Source organism: Poecilia mexicana, unplaced genomic scaffold, assembly GCF_051168715.1.
Source record: "Poecilia mexicana isolate PSO_F unplaced genomic scaffold, ASM5116871v1 scaffold_14, whole genome shotgun sequence".
Taxonomy (NCBI): domain Eukaryota; kingdom Metazoa; phylum Chordata; class Actinopteri; order Cyprinodontiformes; family Poeciliidae; genus Poecilia; species Poecilia mexicana.
The window spans coordinates 24,824,055-24,843,031 of record NW_028263383.1 but is presented as its reverse complement, the minus strand read 5'-3'; the positions used below and the strand labels follow the sequence as shown (position 1 = coordinate 24,843,031).

At 40.9% G+C, this 18,977-nt stretch overlaps 1 protein-coding gene across 1 annotated transcript; it reads left to right on the top strand.

Annotated features, from left to right (window-relative positions):
* The first annotated feature begins 9,515 nt into the window (after positions 1–9,515).
* Positions 9,516–10,801, top strand: LOC148155596 (uncharacterized). The gene has a single exon (XM_088012418.1). The coding sequence runs from the start codon at positions 9,716–9,718 to the stop codon at positions 10,409–10,411; it is 696 nt and encodes a 231-aa protein (XP_087868544.1). The 5' UTR covers positions 9,516–9,715; the 3' UTR covers positions 10,412–10,801.
* Positions 10,802–18,977: the final 8,176 nt, after the last annotated feature.

Below are 18,977 nucleotides of genomic sequence, written 5' to 3'. Positions count from 1 at the left end.
TGACCTTGGCACCTCGTACTGGCACTTCCGGTGGCAGGTGTGACACCTGCCACAAGTGCCACTGCTTTCGGGTCTAGCTGCCAGAGTTGCCACTGCGTTCGGCTGACTTCGGCTGACCTCGGCACCTCTTACTGGCACTTCCTCTGACACCTGCCATTAGTGCCACTGTTTTCGGGTCTAGCTGTCAGTGTTGCCACTGCGTTCGGCTGACTTCGGCACCTTCCAAGGGTTGCCACGACCTCATACTGGCACCTCCCACGCCTCACGGACCGCTCTCGCCTATTTTTGCTGACGAGATTTAGGGCGGCCATCTTATAGCATTCGACCGCTCCACTCAGCGTTATATGTTTAACAGGCACAATGACGTATTTGAACATTTAATCTTTCATAACACGCTGTTTTGTTACTGGAAACCTTATACATGCAACCATATTTATAAACAGTTGTATTTTTAAAGTATTTTGAATTGTATTATACATACTTCAGCATATTTAAATATGCTTAGTGGGGAAAACAATAGAATAGAAATAGAATATTCTTTGGTGACAGCTTCTGTGTCAGATTTAATATGAATGAATTTATAATTAATGAAAATAATGGTGGATCTGGCACAAAGTATTGCATTTCCTCTTAAGTATTCTGTTCCCTTAAAAAAAGCAAATATGCCCTGGTCTATTTTTTATACAGTCTCAAATTTCAGTTTCCAATAAACAGCCTCAGTGAAAACATGTTGACAGTTGCCATAAGCTGTCACTTGTGCCACGGGCTTCTGGGTAAGGTGCCACTTGTGCCACCTTACCACTGGGTAAGGTGACACAAGTAAGGTGGCCATGGGTGCCACAGGCTGCTAACCTCATTCTCTATCTGTTTCAGACAGAATGTAGCATATGAATAACTTTAGATCAAACAAATAGAAATAAAATATATCTTAATTACAACATAATTCTCATACATATTTAAATATACAGCCGGTGTTCAGACTTAAACAGAGAAAGACAACTCCTCCACTGTCAGATGGGACCTCTTCTGCAACAGCTGATAATAGCTACCACTAGGTACCTACCACTACAACTGACACTCGGTTGCCATGTTATGTCAGTGCTGACAAGCTCCTGTCAGTTCCGGATTATAATTATTTTCATACAGGGACCTTAATATAATGCTATTGATTATTAAACCGGGTAAGTTCACTAATATTGACTTATTAGTTAATATTTGTGACAGTGGCAACATGAGATATTGACAATTCCAGAGTGACATTATGTTCAGCATGGTTCCATGACAGTGCACAGGATGTCATAAGTTATAGTGGCTGCCTGGTCTATTATCTAATAGACCAGGCAGCCACTATAACTTTCATTGTTTTTTGTTAAGATAATGCAATTTAAAAAAAAAAACATGTTATCATAATTTTCCAAAAATGCCTGTTAACCAGTTTTAAATAGTTATTACTTGTTTTTATTTATTAAATTTAATCCCCACTTTTGTCAAGTTTATTACAGATTTGTGTGGCATAAAAGAAAGTTGCTTCTCTGTGTTTGTTTCTGGTTCTGTTCATTGTCTTCAAAGTTTTCTTATTCAAAGATGAGAAAATGACTAAAATCTGAGCTACAAAATGCATTTCAATAGCATTTTCAAGGCAGCAGGAGGACTTTCACTTTCAAGTTAAACCACCTTCAAATTTTTTTACACCAATATTGAATATTGATAAGTCAAAACACAAAGTATTTACACCTCAAAAAATTTGACAATGTGTGAATCCTAAGCAGCATTAAGAACAAGATTGTTACATATTTTTGGAAATAATTACTTTGGGTTATACTTAAGATGAAAATGCTTTTTTCAAAGAAAATTGTGCTGCTTGCATATTATTTTATTTGGCAGATATGTTTCAACATTTTTTCAAGTTTATGTCACAAAGTATATGCATAGTAATTGATTTGTCAATATTTATTAGCCATTGTATGTAAATACTTTAAACAGCAATTTGAAGTCTGCTGTAAAATTCATGTTTAGTCAATGTGTGAATTTACTACATCAGGATCAAATAACTTATTATTCCTCCATGAGAAATTATGATCATTAAGCTTAAATTTATTTTTCAAACTTTATTAATTTCTACAATATGCGTTAATTAGCATAGCTTACAGAGTCTGATTATTATTACTATTATCCAGTTGCAACATTTGGCTTCCTGTTGCACCATGTCAGCCACTGTTCTGCGATATAAACATAGGCAAGGGTTGAATGTCATTTTGATTAAGTAAAAAGTCCTATTAACTATCAGTGATGTGTGATTAACCAGATTTGTCCTTGAACATAGTGACAGGTTCCACTGTAATAGTGACACTTTATAGTATATTCAATTGGCCATCTTGCTTGAATTAAACTCAGTCAAAAATATTCAAAGTGTTAAATGGATAAATAACCAATTACCATTGAATTTTTTTTTTTTATAAACACGCATTATAAGTAACACGTTTTCAAAAAACTGTCATCGCCATCCCCCAAAACATCGGCACCAGTTGTGACAGCTCTGAACCATCCTGGACACCAAACGGCAGCTCTAGTGGAAGCCAGACTCAGTTGTTATAAAGGTGCCGAAACCAATGGCATCCCTGATACCTGCTGTGTATTTGATTAATTCAAAGACGAAAGGAGTCGGCTGGATTATTCAGATGAACTTTAGTGAATAAATAGGATGAACGAATCATACATGATATACAAAACGAGTAGGAATTCAGCTAACATAAGTATTTCTGCGAAAAAAAACTCTTATTAAATTCTGTCTTCTTCGTCTGTCTTTAAGTTCTTCTTCTACTAGTAATAAAGCATCATGGGATATGTAGTCCATTTGCCTAAGTCAGTGGCAACACTGACAGCTAGACCCGAAAACAGTGGCACTAATGGCAAGTGTCAGAGGAAGTGCCAGTACGAGGTGCCGAGGTCAGCCGAAGTCAGCCGAACGCAGTGGCAGCACTGGCAGCTAGTCCCGAAAGCAGTGGCACTTGTGGCAGGTGTCAGCGGAAGTGCCAGTAAGAGGTGCCGAGGTCAGCCGAACACAGTGGCAACTCTGGCAGCTAGTCCCGAAAGCAGTGGCACTAATGGCAGGTGTCAGAGGAAGTGCCAGTACGAGGTGCCGAGGTCAGCCGAAGTCAGCCGAACGCAGTGGCAGCACTGGCAGCTAGTCCCGAAAGCAGTGGCACTTGTGGCAGGTGTCAGCGGAAGTGCCAGTAAGAGGTGCCGAGGTCAGCCGAACACAGTGGCAACTCTGGCAGCTAGTCCCGAAAGCAGTGGCACTAATGGCAGGTGTCAGAGGAAGTGCCAGTACGAGGTGCCGAGGTCAGCCGAAGTCAGCCGAACGCAGTGGCAGCACTGGCAGCTAGTCCCGAAAGCAGTGGCACTTGTGGCAGGTGTCAGCGGAAGTGCCAGTACGAGGTGCCGAGGTCAGCCGAAGTCAGCCGAACGCAGTGGCAACTCTGGCAGCTAGTCCCGAAAGCAGTGGCACTTGTGGCAGGTGTCATACCTGCCACCGGAAGTGCCATTAGTAGGTGCGGTGTCACGATTTGCGCTCGGCCCTGCTGGGTTTCCAAACATATTCTGCGCCCCCCCAATAGATTACAAATGGCTGTCTTGTTGAAACGACGTGTGTGCCGCGGGGGGGGGGGCATCGACTTTTTTCGGGGCAAAATGAATGTACGTAGCTGAAAATAGACACCAACATCGGTAGCCGACAAGGTTAAGGTTCTGTATTGATATTAGCTAGTCATCTTTTAGCTAACATTACCTGCATCCAACAGCTTTACTCAACTCAATCGGTTAGTTTGGAGGGAAAAACTGTGAAAAGTTCTTTGCGTTTTTGCTGGTTTACTGCCGTGATTCTAACACAAACCTACGTAGCTCCGCACAGCAGCAGCAGGTCTCCTTCACAGCTGTGTAAACCCAGCGCGAGCGTCATAGCGCTCATATTGCGTTTAAAGGCGGCTCGGAAAAACAGGTTACAACATGTTAACAACGGATTAAACAGTTTTAACTGCTGATAAAAGTAACAGAGGACACAAATATGGGAAGTGTGGAAGCCTCTACTGTATCAAATTGACATAGGAATAACAGAGAGTTGGCCATTCTAAGGTAAAAACCCAGCGCATACAGTGTTCATGTTTTGTTTTTTTTTTTCATCCAGACGGCTTCCCCGCGCCCCCCCCTGCAATGACACGGCGCCCCCCCTAGGGGGCGCGCCCCACAGTTTGGGAACCTCTGCTCTATGTGGAAAGTTTTATCTTCTTTTCTTTAATTTATTCAAATAAAGCGTATCTTTGCTCATCCAACCAGGAGCTATCTCTGACCCTTTATCTGAAGCCAGGAACCCCTGCCGTGTTTACGGTTTTACACAGATGAGTGTGAAAAGCTACAACTTCTACTGTATTGTTTTCCCACAGACAAAAGGCAGTTCAAATGATCCTAGCAAACCATCTGCTGTAACTACAGGTAGCATAAAGGTCAATAGGCCAGAATACGTTACTCATTTTAAAACCACAATTGGGGTATTTGAATAAAGACATGTTAAGTTTTAAAACTAGCTTATTTTAATTTTATTTTTTCAACAATCTGCTCCTTTCTTCTTCTTCTGCAGCCCCTGAATTAACAGGAACAACTGATGTTTGTTCGTTCTGTAAGAAAAAAAAACAAAGTTTTGCTTATTTTACATTGTTGTTTTTAGAGCACACAAATGATACAGTATAAAAGTTGTTCATTTACATTATATTCATTTAGCCACAAAAGGAAAGTTATTAGTTATACTCTACAATTCAGAGGGAAAAAGGTTTTAGACATGTTAATGAGATCCAAATTTTTTCAGTTTTGACACACCTTAAAGTCTCTTCCTCTCCTGGAGTCATTTCAGTGAAGTTAGCGTTCGTGGACGGAAACTTGCTGTCGCTGTTCTGCTCAGTCAGAAAGTTACTAATGTCAGAAAAATCAGCTGTCATGTCATGAGCTGAAAAAAAAAAATCAACAAGCACGTTTGCAAAAATAGAAGTCGCATCGTATTTTCACTTAAGACTTATAAAATTGTTTTATGATTTTGGTTATGGTTGTAGAATTTAAACTGAGGTAACACTAAACAATAAATCGTTGGGTAGATAGTGTGAAAAAGAGAAGATATTAAAGACAGGCTAACCTAAATGGCTGCAAATGCGTCCATTATGCTTTCCAAACCGTTGCTATTTGGTCAGTTTGATTTCAGAAGAGCCGATGACATTTTTTATTACAGAAACATAAAATTTACTCATCTTTAAGATGACTAGAACAAGACTTACTGTGTACACTGATGGCGATGAGTTCAGCCAAAAGTAAAACATTCAGGATTCCCAAAGCCACACAGAGGCAGAGCCTCTCTTTGGAGCTGTTCGAACCTTAACAAAAACCTGAATCTTAGCAAAATGTAATCCAATACATACTAGATTTATCTGTAACTTTATTCTTACCTGTGTGATTAGATGCAGTTTGTCCAACAGATTCCATATTGACGTAAATTTCCTCCATCGCTTCAGACTCAGTGCTGCTTTAAACATTGACTATAAAATCCACTGCAGTAGTGGAACTAAGTTAAAAACTGTGGGGAAGAGGTGAGATGTCTGGTGTTCAACATAAAAAGTAATGTATTTTAGAGATAACAGTCAAATAAAGAATCTTATGTCGTACACAACATAAGATTCTTGAAGGTTTCAATAGTTTCATAAGTTCATAATTGCTGATTCAGTTCTGTATCAATGAATATTTATTTCTCCTTTGTTTTCCTTCAGCTCAGTTAATCCTACTCATAATAAACACATTACACTTTTCTATCAGTGAAGAAAATAATTTACTTTTACATTCACGCACAACTTTGCAGCCTGCCGTATGGTATCAAAAAATAAAAATAGTTTTAAATCACTGATATAAGGATGTTGTGATGTTCCTGCTCCTTGTGTCCAGACATAGTTCCTAAAGGGTAATAAATTGTTGGAGCAGATGACCGGTTCTCTCCTCAGGATTGTATGGACCCAACAGTTTTACAGGTCTCATTCTGTCCTGATAACTAGTCATAGTCTTTCTCCCAGTAAATACAACTATCATCTTTGTATTTTTATTTCTAAATCCTCATTTAACCTGTTCGTTATTACGCAATAGTCAGCCCCACCTACATCTCGCCACTCCCTGAACTGACTACTGACCAGTTCTCTATCTAACAGGTCCGGAAAATCCCCAAAACCCAGGTCTTAACCTAGAATCGATTTATGAGAGATAATCTATTCGGGCTGGTGGCGGAAAAGACTCATCTAGCTCTAACTACCTACAATCCAGGAGTTATGCCCCTTTTCAGTTGAGAGACAGTCAGCTGAGTAGCCCTCACAGCTGCATAGCTTCTACAACCACTCCTGTTAACGGTAGCTCTTTCCCTAAAAATAACAGCACTTGTTAACGGCTAGATTAGATTTAGTGACTTAGACTTAAGTCCCAGGGGCATTATTTTAACACTCACCAAAGGAAAGTACGAAGCCACCACATTTCTAGAATCATGTATGCTAATTTCACTATAATCAGGAGAATCTACAATGATCGTAACGACTCAATTAATCTCACTGTCCACAAATTTCATTAGAAGTTTTAATATGTAATTTATTAAGCAAGCTTTAGCAGGGGTAAATGACAAGCAGGGTTACTTTAAGATAATACAACTTATAGGAATACAATATAATCAAATTAAAATCAATCACCACTATCGTCATTCCTATTCCTATCCTGTGTCCTTTCAACGCACAAAATCTTCGTCATTCAATGACCTTTGTCTTTTCTCCAAGTCCGCTGCATTAAAGTAGAGATCGTTGGGTGGAGGCAGAGGGGTTGCTAGAATCAGGTACCAGGGTTGGGGCAGATGGATCTCGTCCCTTCTTAGCGGCGTGAAGTTTCAGCTTCCCCTGGTCCCAGGGTGCGGTCCTCTGCAGATCTTCAGTCTGAGTCCTCTTCTTGGTACTCCTTCAGCGCCGCGGACAAAGAACAGTTTCCTCCCTTGTCTGTTGGTTTTTAAACTCTCTCAGCCCCCGTCTGTGTAAGGGGCAGGTTTACGTAACTCCTGGAACGTTCCACTGCCTGTGGAAAGTTCCGACTTTGCCCAACCGTTACCTCTTGCATGACTCATTGCAGCAACTCCTCGGTACTTCCCTTTTTTCCACTGGCCATCTGGCCGATGAGGCAATGTTTTGTAACTTGCTTCCCTTTCTTAAGTTTTCTAAGCCTCGCCCAGTGTACTAACTGCGACACAGTCCACTCTATTTCTCACAATCTCAAATCTTTAGCCATTCCATTTCTATAATTTATCACAAATCATAATCAACTCGTTATTTAATCAACTTACAACTCTCAGTATGATTCTCTATCACTTATAATAAATGATCATCATTCAGCAATCAAGTTGTTTCTGTTAAATCAAAATACAGAACATACAGTTTGATTAATTTTTTTCTTTTTTTAAATCCAAAAGTTCCTGCCGCTTGTTTAAGATGAGTACAAACAACAAGTTGTTGAGAATTAAGTGAAGTTCACTTGAACTCTTTAATTAAGCAGAATGTTTTATTTTACAGTGAGGAAGGCCAGAGTCTAGCTTTAGCAGACGGCTGGAGGCATCTGACCCACGTGTTACACTGAAGAGAATGATGGGCCGGGTCACTCCTCTGGTAGCACATTTATTTAGTTGAAACTCCAACAAGAAAATACAGCGGTTACAAATCTGCTCCGAGCATCTGCTGCAACAAGCTGTCCTCTAAGCACTGACGAGCTTCTTCCGCCCGCCAGAGCGTCACCCGCTGCCGCACACGGCGCCGATGGTGAAATACAAACATTGTTACATCTAATAAATTCTAATGTTAGTTTCTGGCTGAGACTGATCATCACAAAAACAAAATTGGGGGGGGCTACTAGTTTTGTGACTCACTTTCATAGTGCCACACTCTCCCCCACAAAATTAAATGTCTCCTGACATTTCTGGTTGCACAGTACATTCAACTATAGACTTGACACAGTCCCACAGCCCATGGTCTCCAGAAGGCATTACTCTCAATAACCTGAGTCTTAGTCACCTTGCAGTCCCTCTGAACCAAAGTCGGCTGACCTAAAGTGTCATAACTCAGTACAAGCGGTTTTTGACTTTGTCTATGGGGTCACTGTCTCACAGAGTCAGTCTCACCTTTGTTGGCAGCTGAAATGTCAATCACTGCCTCACCGCTCTCTGACCTCCCAAGGTCAATGTCAGGGCATTCCTCTTCGCTCTGTAGTGGCACATCCTCTTCGCTCTGTAGTGGCACATCCTCTAAGCTCTGTAGTGGCACATCCACTTCGCTCTGTAGTGGCACATCCTCTTCTTGAACGTGAAGACTTGTTTCAGGCTGGAACGGCTCCGCCAAAGGGTTGAGTGGAGTCTGCCTCAGTCTCCCTGGAACATCCCTGAAGTACCACTGGTACGTGCCGCTGTAGTCATCATCTGATGTGTCACTATTTCCTAGATGTTGCTCTACACGTGGACGTCTTAGTTTTTTCTTTGTAACAGCCGAAGCATCTTTTCGGGGCTCAACAGTCTGTGTTGATGGCTTTTCAAGTGGTAGGAAGTCGCAGGGCAGTAGGAGGTTCCTGTGCACCACCTTGTCTCTCCCTTGACCAGTTTCAGGGCAGATTCGATACACCGGGCTATCATCTGCCTTTCTCTTCATCACTTTGTAGATCTGGTTCTCCCAATAAGATTGGATCTTCGCAGGTCCACCTCTGGGAGTGAGGTTTCGGAGGAGAACTCTGTCACCAGGCTGAAGATCTCTCCCTTTCACTCTCCTATCATAGTATGCTTTCCCTCGAGCAGCTTCCTTGGTAGCCGTCTCGGAAGCTACTGTGTAAGCCTCCTGCATTCTCTTCTTCCAGCAGCTAACATAGTCATCATAGTCCACATGAGTTTCATCTTTTCTCAGATTGAAGAGCAGATCGATAGGCAGGCGAGGGGAACGTCCGAAGATGAGGTAATATGGGGCGTAGCCTGTTGCCTCGCTCTTCGTACAGTTGTACGCATGGACAACTTTAGCCAATGACTCTTTCCAATCCTCCTTCTCCTTGTCCTCCAGGGTCCGTAACATGGACAACAGAGTACGGTTGAATCTCTCCATCTGTCCATTACCCTGTGGATGATAGGGTGTTGTATGAGAACCCTGGATACCTGAGAGTTCTTTCAACCGTGCCATGAGCTTGTTGTCAAATTCTTTACCCATGTCATGGTGAATTCCGCTCAGGGGAATGGGGGATCGCGACCAAAGAGTGTAACGGTGCGCTAAACTGAAAAGGCTTATCGGGGCAACGAACAGAAACACGGCAGCTGCTTCACATCTACCTGCTGGAGCTCCTGAGCTGTGCTGAGCCGTTTGCAGACCAAAGACCCTGAGACCTGCAGGACAAGGCCAACGCTGCTCGTTCGGCGAAGCGGAAGGCAGCCCCAGTCGCAGCGGGGAAGAGGACGCTGTGGAGAACACTGTACCAAAATCGGTTCGTGTACTGAGGCCCTACTCGGGCACTACTGTGGAGTTGCCGACGGTGAGAGGAGAGGAGTAGCTGACGGTGGAGGAGAGAGGCTAACAAAGCTAACTGGAAAGCTAACTGGAAGCGGGCAGAGGCTGGTATGGCGATTTGACTAAGGAATTGGATGAAGATGGCATTGAAGGTAATACAGAAAGATATGGAAGAACTAAAGGACGCTATGAATATGATGTCTGGTGAGTTGGCGATATTGACAAAGCAACAGTCAACTATAACAGACTTGCTAACTGAGATCAAGCAGCTAAAGATACAAACTGCGGAACAAGCAAAGAAAATTGATTTTTTGGAAAACAGAGTTGCAGACCTAGAACAATACTCTCGAATAAACGATGTCTTGATAACAGGACTGGATATAAGATCAAGCTATTCTCAAGCTGTGAGAGGGAGCAGGTCTGATATTAACTCTGAACATGAAGCTACCACCGAGGAGCAGGTTATTGCATTCCTGCAAAGTAAAGACATTGATATTGAAAAGGAGAATATTGAAGCTTGTCATACTCTATCAGTTAAAGGTCAAAGAGGAAAGAAAGTATCATTACCAATAATTATTCGGTTCACAAATAGAAAACATAAGATTGAGCTGCTTAAACAAGGAAAAAATTTGAAAGGTACAAGTGTCTATATAAATAAACATCTCACAAAAAAGAATGCAGAAATTGCAAAAAAAGCCAGAATACTGAAGAAACAAAATAAAATTCAGGCTACATGGACGATGAATTGTAAAGTTTATATTAAAACAAAGGATGCTCCTGAAAATGCTAGAGGTCTATGGATTAGATCCTTAGAGCAACTGGACAAGTAAATAGTGGATAAATAGAGGATGTACAACAAACAGTGAGGTGGTTTATATTAATATTATGGGTTTATTAAGTACTTTTTTATTTTATTTTTTTCCTTTTCTTTAAATTGGATTCTTTTATATTAAAATACAACAAACAACAATAATGAATGACTATGAATTTTCAGATTCTAAATTGTATGATGTAAATTTGATAACTGTAGATCCTTTTCCAGATATCGAGTGTGAATACTATAATGATGAGAAATTTAACAACAGTAAAATGATAAATGCAGGTTTCTCTGTAATTCACCTAAATAGTAGAAGTATGAACTCTAATTTCTCAAAAATAACAGATTACTTAAAACGGTTGAATGGACAATTCAGTATAATAGCAGTTTCAGAGACTTGGTTGAATGACGAAAATAAAAACAATTTTCAAATAAATGGATATGAATTACATTATGTGAATAGAAGTAGTAAAAGAGGTGGGGGTGTTGCTTTGTTTGCTGATAGTGAAATAAGGTGTAAAATAAAGGATACTATGTCAACAACTGTTGAAGGTGTAATGGAGATGATTACTATAGAAGTGTTAAACGAGAAATCGAGAAATATAGTGGTGAGTTGTGTGTATCGAGCACCAGGATCTAACTTAGAATTATTTACTGAAAAATTAATAGAGCTCATTGAAATGAGTAAAAATAAAACATTATTTCTGTGCGGAGATTTTAATATAGATTTAGAAACCCAAACTGATTTAAATAGTATGTTTGTTGATACAATGTGTAGTTTGGGTTTCTTCCCATTGATATCAAAACCAACAAGAATTACGACACACTCTGCCACAATAATTGACAACATTTTTACTAATATCACGGACGGAGAGGTGCTGAGTGGACTCTTCACAATTGATATAAGTGATCATTTACCAGTTTTTGCCATTTACAAAAATCACCAGAAAACTATTACTGTACCTGCGCCAACAAAAAAAGTGTTCAATACGTCAAAAAAAAAATTTGGATAAATTGAAAAATGATTTGTGTCAACAAAATTGGAATAATGTATATGTGGATGATGTACACAGAGCATATGATGAGTTTATGAATATTTTGGGAGTTCTGTATAAAAGACATTGTATGACAACTAATTTTGTTAAGAAAGATGCTGTTGACAAGCCATGGATGACAAAAGGGTTGAGAAATGCTTGTAAAAAAAAGAATAATTTGTATTCATCTTTTTTGATGTTAAAAACGAAAGAAGCAGAGGATAGATATAAGAAATACAAAAATAAATTGACATGGATTATAAGAAAACATAAAAAAGAATATTATACCGACCTATTAACAAAAAGTAACGGTGACACAAAAGCAATATGGAGAGTTATACATAGTGTTTCTACAAAGCATACAATAAAATCTGGTATTGCAACACACTTTTTAAAAGAAAATACAGAAATTTATGATCGGAATGAAATAGCAAACGAATTCAATCATTATTACGTAAATGTTGGTCCAAGACTTGCTGCTCAGATACCAAAAGATGATAGCGATGTTACCCAAAAAATTGGGAGTTGTCCAAACAGCATCTTTCTTGGAGAAACGGATGAGAAAGAAATATTGAGTATCGTAAACAAAATGGTGAATAAAAAATCAAAGGATTGGGTAGATATGGATATGAATTTTGTAAAGGAAATTATGTCTTATGTAATTAAACCATTCACCTATATCTGTAATTTGTCATTCTCATCAGGAAAATTTCCAGACGCCATGAAAATAGCAAAGGTAATTCCCATTTACAAAAATGGTGAGAAATGTATGTTTAGTAATTACAGACCGATATCGTTGTTACCACAGTTCTCAAAAATTTTGGAGAAACTATTTGTAAATAGATTAGATACATTTATAGATAAAAATAATATATTAAGTAGCAGTCAATATGGATTTAGAGCCAAAAATTCGACATCAATGGCCCTTATGGAACTGACAGAACAAATAACAAATGCTATTGATCAAAAACAATATTGCGCCAGCATTTATGTCGATCTAAAGAAAGCATTCGACACGATTGACCACAGCATTTTACTCAAAAAACTTATTAAATACGGGATTAGAGGGCCGGCATTAGAGTGGATCTCGAGCTACTTGGAGAATAGAAAACAGTTTGTACAAGTACATGATACTAGATCCGAATTTTGTGAAATTACATGTGGAGTTCCACAGGGTTCAGTACTTGGACCAAAGTTGTTCATCTTATATGTAAATGATTTGGTAAATGTATCAGGGTTTTTCAAATGTATTCTATTTGCGGATGACACCACTTTTTTTTGTCAGGGAAATGATATAAAAGGGATGTTAAAAAAAATGAAAATAGAATTTATGCAAATACATAAATGGTTCAAACTTAATAAATTATCTTTAAATTTGGACAAAACAAATTATATGTTATTTACAAGGAGACAAAGAACTGTAAACACTCCATTTAAAGTTGATGGTGTAGAGATTTGTAGAGTTAGTGAGGTGAAATTTTTGGGTGTGAAAATTGACGAGAGATTATCATGGAAATCCCATTTGAATTATTTAAGAACAAAATTAGCTAAATCAATTGCAGTGCTTTATAAAGTACGGGACTTTCTGAATGATCATGCACTGTTTATGTTGTATAATGCACTAATTGTTCCACACTTGGTTTATTGTGTTGAGGTATGGGGAAAGGCATGTTATACTAGTACAAAATCTGTTTTTGTTTTGCAAAAAAGGGCAATAAGAATTATTGCTCGAAAACATGGTAAATATCCAACAAATACATTATTTTGTAACTTGAGGTTATTGAAATTCTATGATTTAGTTGATTATAATATTTTGTTGGTTATGTATAAGGCACACCTAAAAACATTACCCTTAAACATCCAAAATAATTTTGAAAAGAGAGAGAGTAGTTATAACCTTAAGGGGACACAGATTTTTAAGAAGCCCAAATTCAGAACTTGTTTGAAAGAACGATGTACTTCGATACAAGGAGTCAAACTGTGGAACGACCTACAAAACGATGTTAAAAATGCTAAATCATTACACATGTTTAAAAGAATGTTAAAGATTGTTTTTTTGAAGAAGTATGAAATAGTATAAAGTCAGAGTATAGTATCGTTCAGTTGAGATTGATGACTGACCTTGTTTCTTTTGTTCTTCCTTTGTTTTCTTTTTTTGTCACATAAGACAAATCAAATTTTTTTTTTTTTTTTTTGTTTTGATCCATAGTTGAGAAAAAGGGGCAGATACTATAAGATTATTTTCTTCTTTCTGCTACCTTTCATTTCATTTTTTTCAAATACATATGTAGTATGTTTGTAAGTGTGTATATTTATGAAATGTATACACATGGATAAGTAGGTATGTATGTATGTATGGAGGTGTATTTTTTTAAAAAAAAATTTGTATATTAAAAACTGTTAGGATGTTTTTTTTCTTTGTATTGAATGAAATGAATAAAATAAAAAAAAAAATAATAATAAATAAATAAAAAGTCTGGTCGGGAAGCCAAACTTGAGTGCAAAGTCATTGAAGAGCTTGTCAGCGACAGTTTTAGCTGCTTTGTTCTTTGTCGGGTAAGCTTGGGCGAACCTCGTGAAGTGATCCATGACAACTAGTATATATTCGTAGCCATGCTTGCACTTTTCCAGGTGGAGGAAGTCTATGGATACCAGTTGGAACGGGTAAGTTGACTGGATCGAGGTCAGAGGAGCACAGGTCTGCTTACTCGGCTTCTTCTTCTTGAGACACTCGCATTCTTCCGTAACAAAGTGTTCAATGTCTTTTGCCATCTGCGGCCAGTAAAACCTGTCTCTGATCAGGTCAAGTGTTCTTTCCACTCCTAAGTGGCCCATGTCTTTATGGAGCTCTTTGAAAACCAGGGGACGATAGGCTTTAGGGACCAATAGCTGCTCTCGGTGGGCTGTTTTGCGGTGCAGGATACCATGTTGGTCGACGTGAAGCTTCAACCACTGCCTGAGTAATGTAGTTACTGCAGGAACCTCAGACTTCACCTCGATCCTACTTGGTCTCCTACCCTGTGACTTGTACCAGAGCACTCTTGACAGGACCTCATCTGCTTCCTGGGCTCTGTGGATCTCGTCTGGTGTAAGAGGCTGATTGGTGTTAGAATCTTTGATCAACTTCAGAGCACTAACATGGACAACACCAATGCCTTGACACGGGTAACTCTGCTCCACCACCACAGACTCCATAGATGCGCTTATGGCTTCCTGTCCCACTTCAGCTGTACAGCTCTTCATGTAACTGTCAATGTCCAACGGCATTCGCGACAGGCCATCAGCATCTGTGTTAGTTTTGCCTGGACGGTAGCGGATGGTGAAGTTATAGCTGGCCAGCTCCGCGACCCATCTGTGACCCGTGGCATTGAGCTTTGCCGTAGTGAGCACATATGTTAGCGGGTTATTATCTGTGTACACCACAAATGATGGTGCATGGTACAGATAATCTCGGAAACGTTCACATATGGCCCACTTCATTGCCAAAAACTCTAATTTGCCAGAGTGCAGGTGGTACTTTTTCTCTGCTGGACTCAAGGTGCGGGAACCATACGCTATAACTCTCATCTTGCCTTGCTGTCGCTGGTATAAGACTGCACCTAACCCAACTTGAGATGCATCACAATGTAACACAAAGGGCTCTGTAAAGTCGGGGTACCCAAGGACAGGAGGTCTGGTAAGTGCATCTATGAGCTGGCTCAATGTCTCTTGGTGGGCGCTAGTCCATTGAATGGGTGACCGTGAAGGTAAGTGGCCTCTACTTTTCTTCACCCCCTTCCTAGTCTTGTCACCTGGGACTGAAACAGAGTTCTCAGAGGATGGAGGACTAAGCAGGCTATAGAGTGGATGGGCAATGCTGGAGAAGTTGGCGATGAAAGGCCTATAATAAGAGAGAAAACCAAGCATTTGACGTACCTCTCCGACGGTTGCAGGTGTTTTTTCCTTTAAGGCCATCACCGGGGCCAGCTCTGTTGGGTCCATTGTGTAACCCTGGCCTGTAACTAGCTTGCCCAAAAACTTGACACTTCTCCTGAACAGGTCACATTTCTTTGGAGTCAGCTTAACACCATGCTCCCTGTAACGCTGGAGGACAAGGCGGATGTGCTCTAGGTGTTCTTCAAAATTGCTGCTGTGCACAAGGTTGTCATCCAGGTACGGAAGGCAAATAGTGTCTCTGAGACCTGCCATACAATGTTCCATGCTCCTCTGGAACTCAGCGGGTGCGGAGCTCAGGCCAAAGGGAATGCGCACCCATTGGTAGAGCCCCCAGGGTGTGATGAAGGCGGTTAAGGGGCGGCTTTCCTCATCCAAAAAACCCTGGTGGTACGCCTTGCCTTGGTCTAACACTGAAAACCAGGAGCTCCCACCCAGTGCATCCAGCATGTCCTGAATTCTTGGTATTGGATGACGGTCCGGAACTGACTTGCGGTTGAGCTCTCTGAAGTCACAACAAAGCCGAAGAGTACCATCCTTCTTACGGACACACACCACAGGTGATGAGTAGGGAGACCTTGATGGTGTGATCCAGGCTTTGTTAAGTAGATCCTGCAGATACTCTTTCACTTCATTGTGAAGAGGTTTTGGGACTGACATGTAGGTTTTCTTTACAGGACTTGTGTCATGAAGGGTTATATGCATTTTCAGGGAAGGGATGCAGCCCACATCATCACGGTCGTATGCAAATGCCTCACATTCTTCCCGCAACATCATCTTCACAGCTGTTTGTTGACTTTCTGTCAAGTGCTGAAGATCCACTGGTGGATCCCATGACTTCGGTCTCTGTTGAATGTTGTCTGACTGTGTGTTATTCGGGATGTGTGACTTTAACTTTGAACTCTGTTTTTCCTCTTGTGTCCACTCATTTACTTTTGTCTGGATGTCTGCTGCATATACAGTCTTTATTGGTTCAAGACGTCCGATCACTTTACGACTCATTAGATAAATGGTGTGGTCTGTGGTGTTAGTCACTGGGATGGGCACATATGGCACTTTTCTGTCTGGAATTTGCACCAGTACGTCACTGAACATGACGCCCTCTGGTGGTGAGTCAACCATGTCAGCTAAAAAGAGCATGTCTTGACCCAGAGCATGTGGACTAACATGTGCCCGTGCAAAGACTGTGGTAACTTGGTTTGCTCTCAAAGGCACTCTCTTTACTCCAGTCCTTACCACACCTGCCTCTGAGTCTTTTTTGCTGTTCTGCACCAGCCTGACAACATTATGTGCAGTTTGTACAGTTATTTCAAATGCTTTACTTACATAGTGTGCAAGTTGTTTTCTTCCACCTTTGGTCTTTACTTCTCTTCTGTTGACAACCGCCTCAATAACATTGTAGCCGATGATGGGATCACTGGCCACGGCTGGGTCACTGGCTACCAATATTGGCACTTGCAACTCACTGGTTGGGAAACAATCACTGTCTAGTCTGAAGCTGACTTCTATCCAGCCAGTGTAGGGGATGGTTGTGTCATTTGCAGCAAACACTGTGAGTGTCTCATTATCTAACAGTTCTGACACAGGTCTGACAACTGTGTGGGGAAGGTGGTTCTGCCGCCAGTTTTCATTTACAATGCTGGACTGTGACCCTGAATCCCACAATACTTTGACTGGATGGTTGTCCATAAAACAGTTAACAGTACAGCGGTTTCCCACCAGGCTTACTAACCTTGACTTGTGTTGAGGGGGTAGATAACGAACTTCAGTTACAGCTGATAAGGCAGCAACTGGCATTTCATTGGAGGATGGTTGTGGGCTTGGCTGCTCTTTATGGAACCGTGGATCCTGGACTACTGCTGGTCCCACCTCAGTAGCCCTTCCTCGTTTCCCATCAACGGTCTCGGTGCTCGGCATCCACGAGAGTAGTGGCCCTCCCGCCCACATTTGAAACAGTGCATACAATTGTCTCCTTTTCCCTCTTCTCTGCACTTCTTACAGCCTTTTTGTCTTTGTTTTGGTGCCATGGTGTGGGGACTGGTTTCCATAGCAGCCACAAACATCTCTTTCATTTCTTTGCGAAGTTCTTCTATGATCTGCTGTGGGTCTGTTTTAGTCTCTTTATTTTTAACTGTTTTCACAGCCACTGTAATGGGGGATTCTTTGGGTTTCGGGTGGCTTTGAACAGGTGTCAGGGCTGTCTGGCATGCTGTTTGGAGCTCTTGTACCTTGGGAATCTTGACTGCAGTGGACCTTCTTCGTTTCTCCAATCTTTCATTTTCTAGCTTTGAAGCTTCGTTAACTTTCTCAATCAATTCTTCATCTGTTATGGTCATATTACTTAGGAGAGGCAGCAACTGATACTTAATGGAGTCACTGAGTAGCCCAGTTTCAATGGAGCGGAGAAACTTACGCTGAATTGTGGTCCTGCTGTACAGTTCATCGGTCTCCTCATTTGCTGCTTTCCATAGAAGTTTTTCTTTGAGCTCGATAGCACGAAATACAAAATTTAGGGCAGTTTCTTTGGGTTCTTGGGAGATATTGAGAAGCTGATGGTAAAGTTCAGTGGGGCTATCGACTCTGTAGTGTCCCTTTAGTATGGTGAGCAGTTTGCTAAGGGTTAACCCACGTTTTATCTCCAACATGTCTCTTAGGGGCATTCCTGGACTGATGGCCCTAATTACTGCTTCAACTACTTCAACCTCTGAGTGTCCTTTTTCAATCCCATTTTCGATCTGGCGTACTAAACTGAGGTAGGACAGCTTATCCTTCTGCCCACTCTCTCCAATCTGCCCAGAGATTTTAAACTCCCTCCTCAATGTTACCTCCTGCAGAGTTTGTTTTGACTCCGGTCGGGTTTTGAGTGGATAATCTGTTGCCTGGACTGAAGTGGTGCATGGAATAGTGTCCTCAAGGTCTATCTGTAGCACAGACTTTTTAAATGAGGTTTCATCTTCTGACTGACACATTACTTTACTTAGTCTCTGGATATATGTGGCTGTTTCTTTATAAAACTGTTCCACTTGATCCTCTTCTTCACTTTTCTCTATCTCATCAAACATGTCCTCTGCCAACCTGATGAGTGTCCTTTTGGTTTTACTTTGAGGCTCTCCGCTGTCCAGGCCGGAACACTTCAGTCGCCTGCAGACGTCCACGAGATGCTCTCTTTCCAACTGCCACAAGGTTGCACTCACTCGATCGCGCAGAAGCTGTGCTGCTTCCATCTTTTTTTCTTTCTGGTTCGTCTCTTGGGAAGGAAGGTGGTTGGTGATGGTGTTAATTCACTAGCGCCACCTCCTGGCTGGCTCGCCAAAATATGTTACACTGAAGAGAATGATGGGCCGGGTCACTCCTCTGGTAGCACATTTATTTAGTTGAAACTGCAACAAGAAAATACAGCGGTTACAAATCTGCTCCGAGCATCTGCTGCAACAAGCTGTCCTCTAAGCACTGACGAGCTTCTTCCGCCCGCCAGAGCGTCACCCGCTGCCGCACACGGCGCAGATGGTGAAATACAAACATTGTTACATCTAATAAATTCTAATGTTAGTTTCTGGCTGAGACTGATCATCACAAAAACAAAATTGGGGGGGGCTACTAGTTTCGTGACTC

Bases quoted from the DNA above. Each gene is read 5' to 3' on its own strand.
- LOC148155596 (XM_088012418.1), top strand. From the start codon at position 9,716: ATGAAGATGGCATTGAAGGTAATACAGAAAGATATGGAAGAACTAAAG.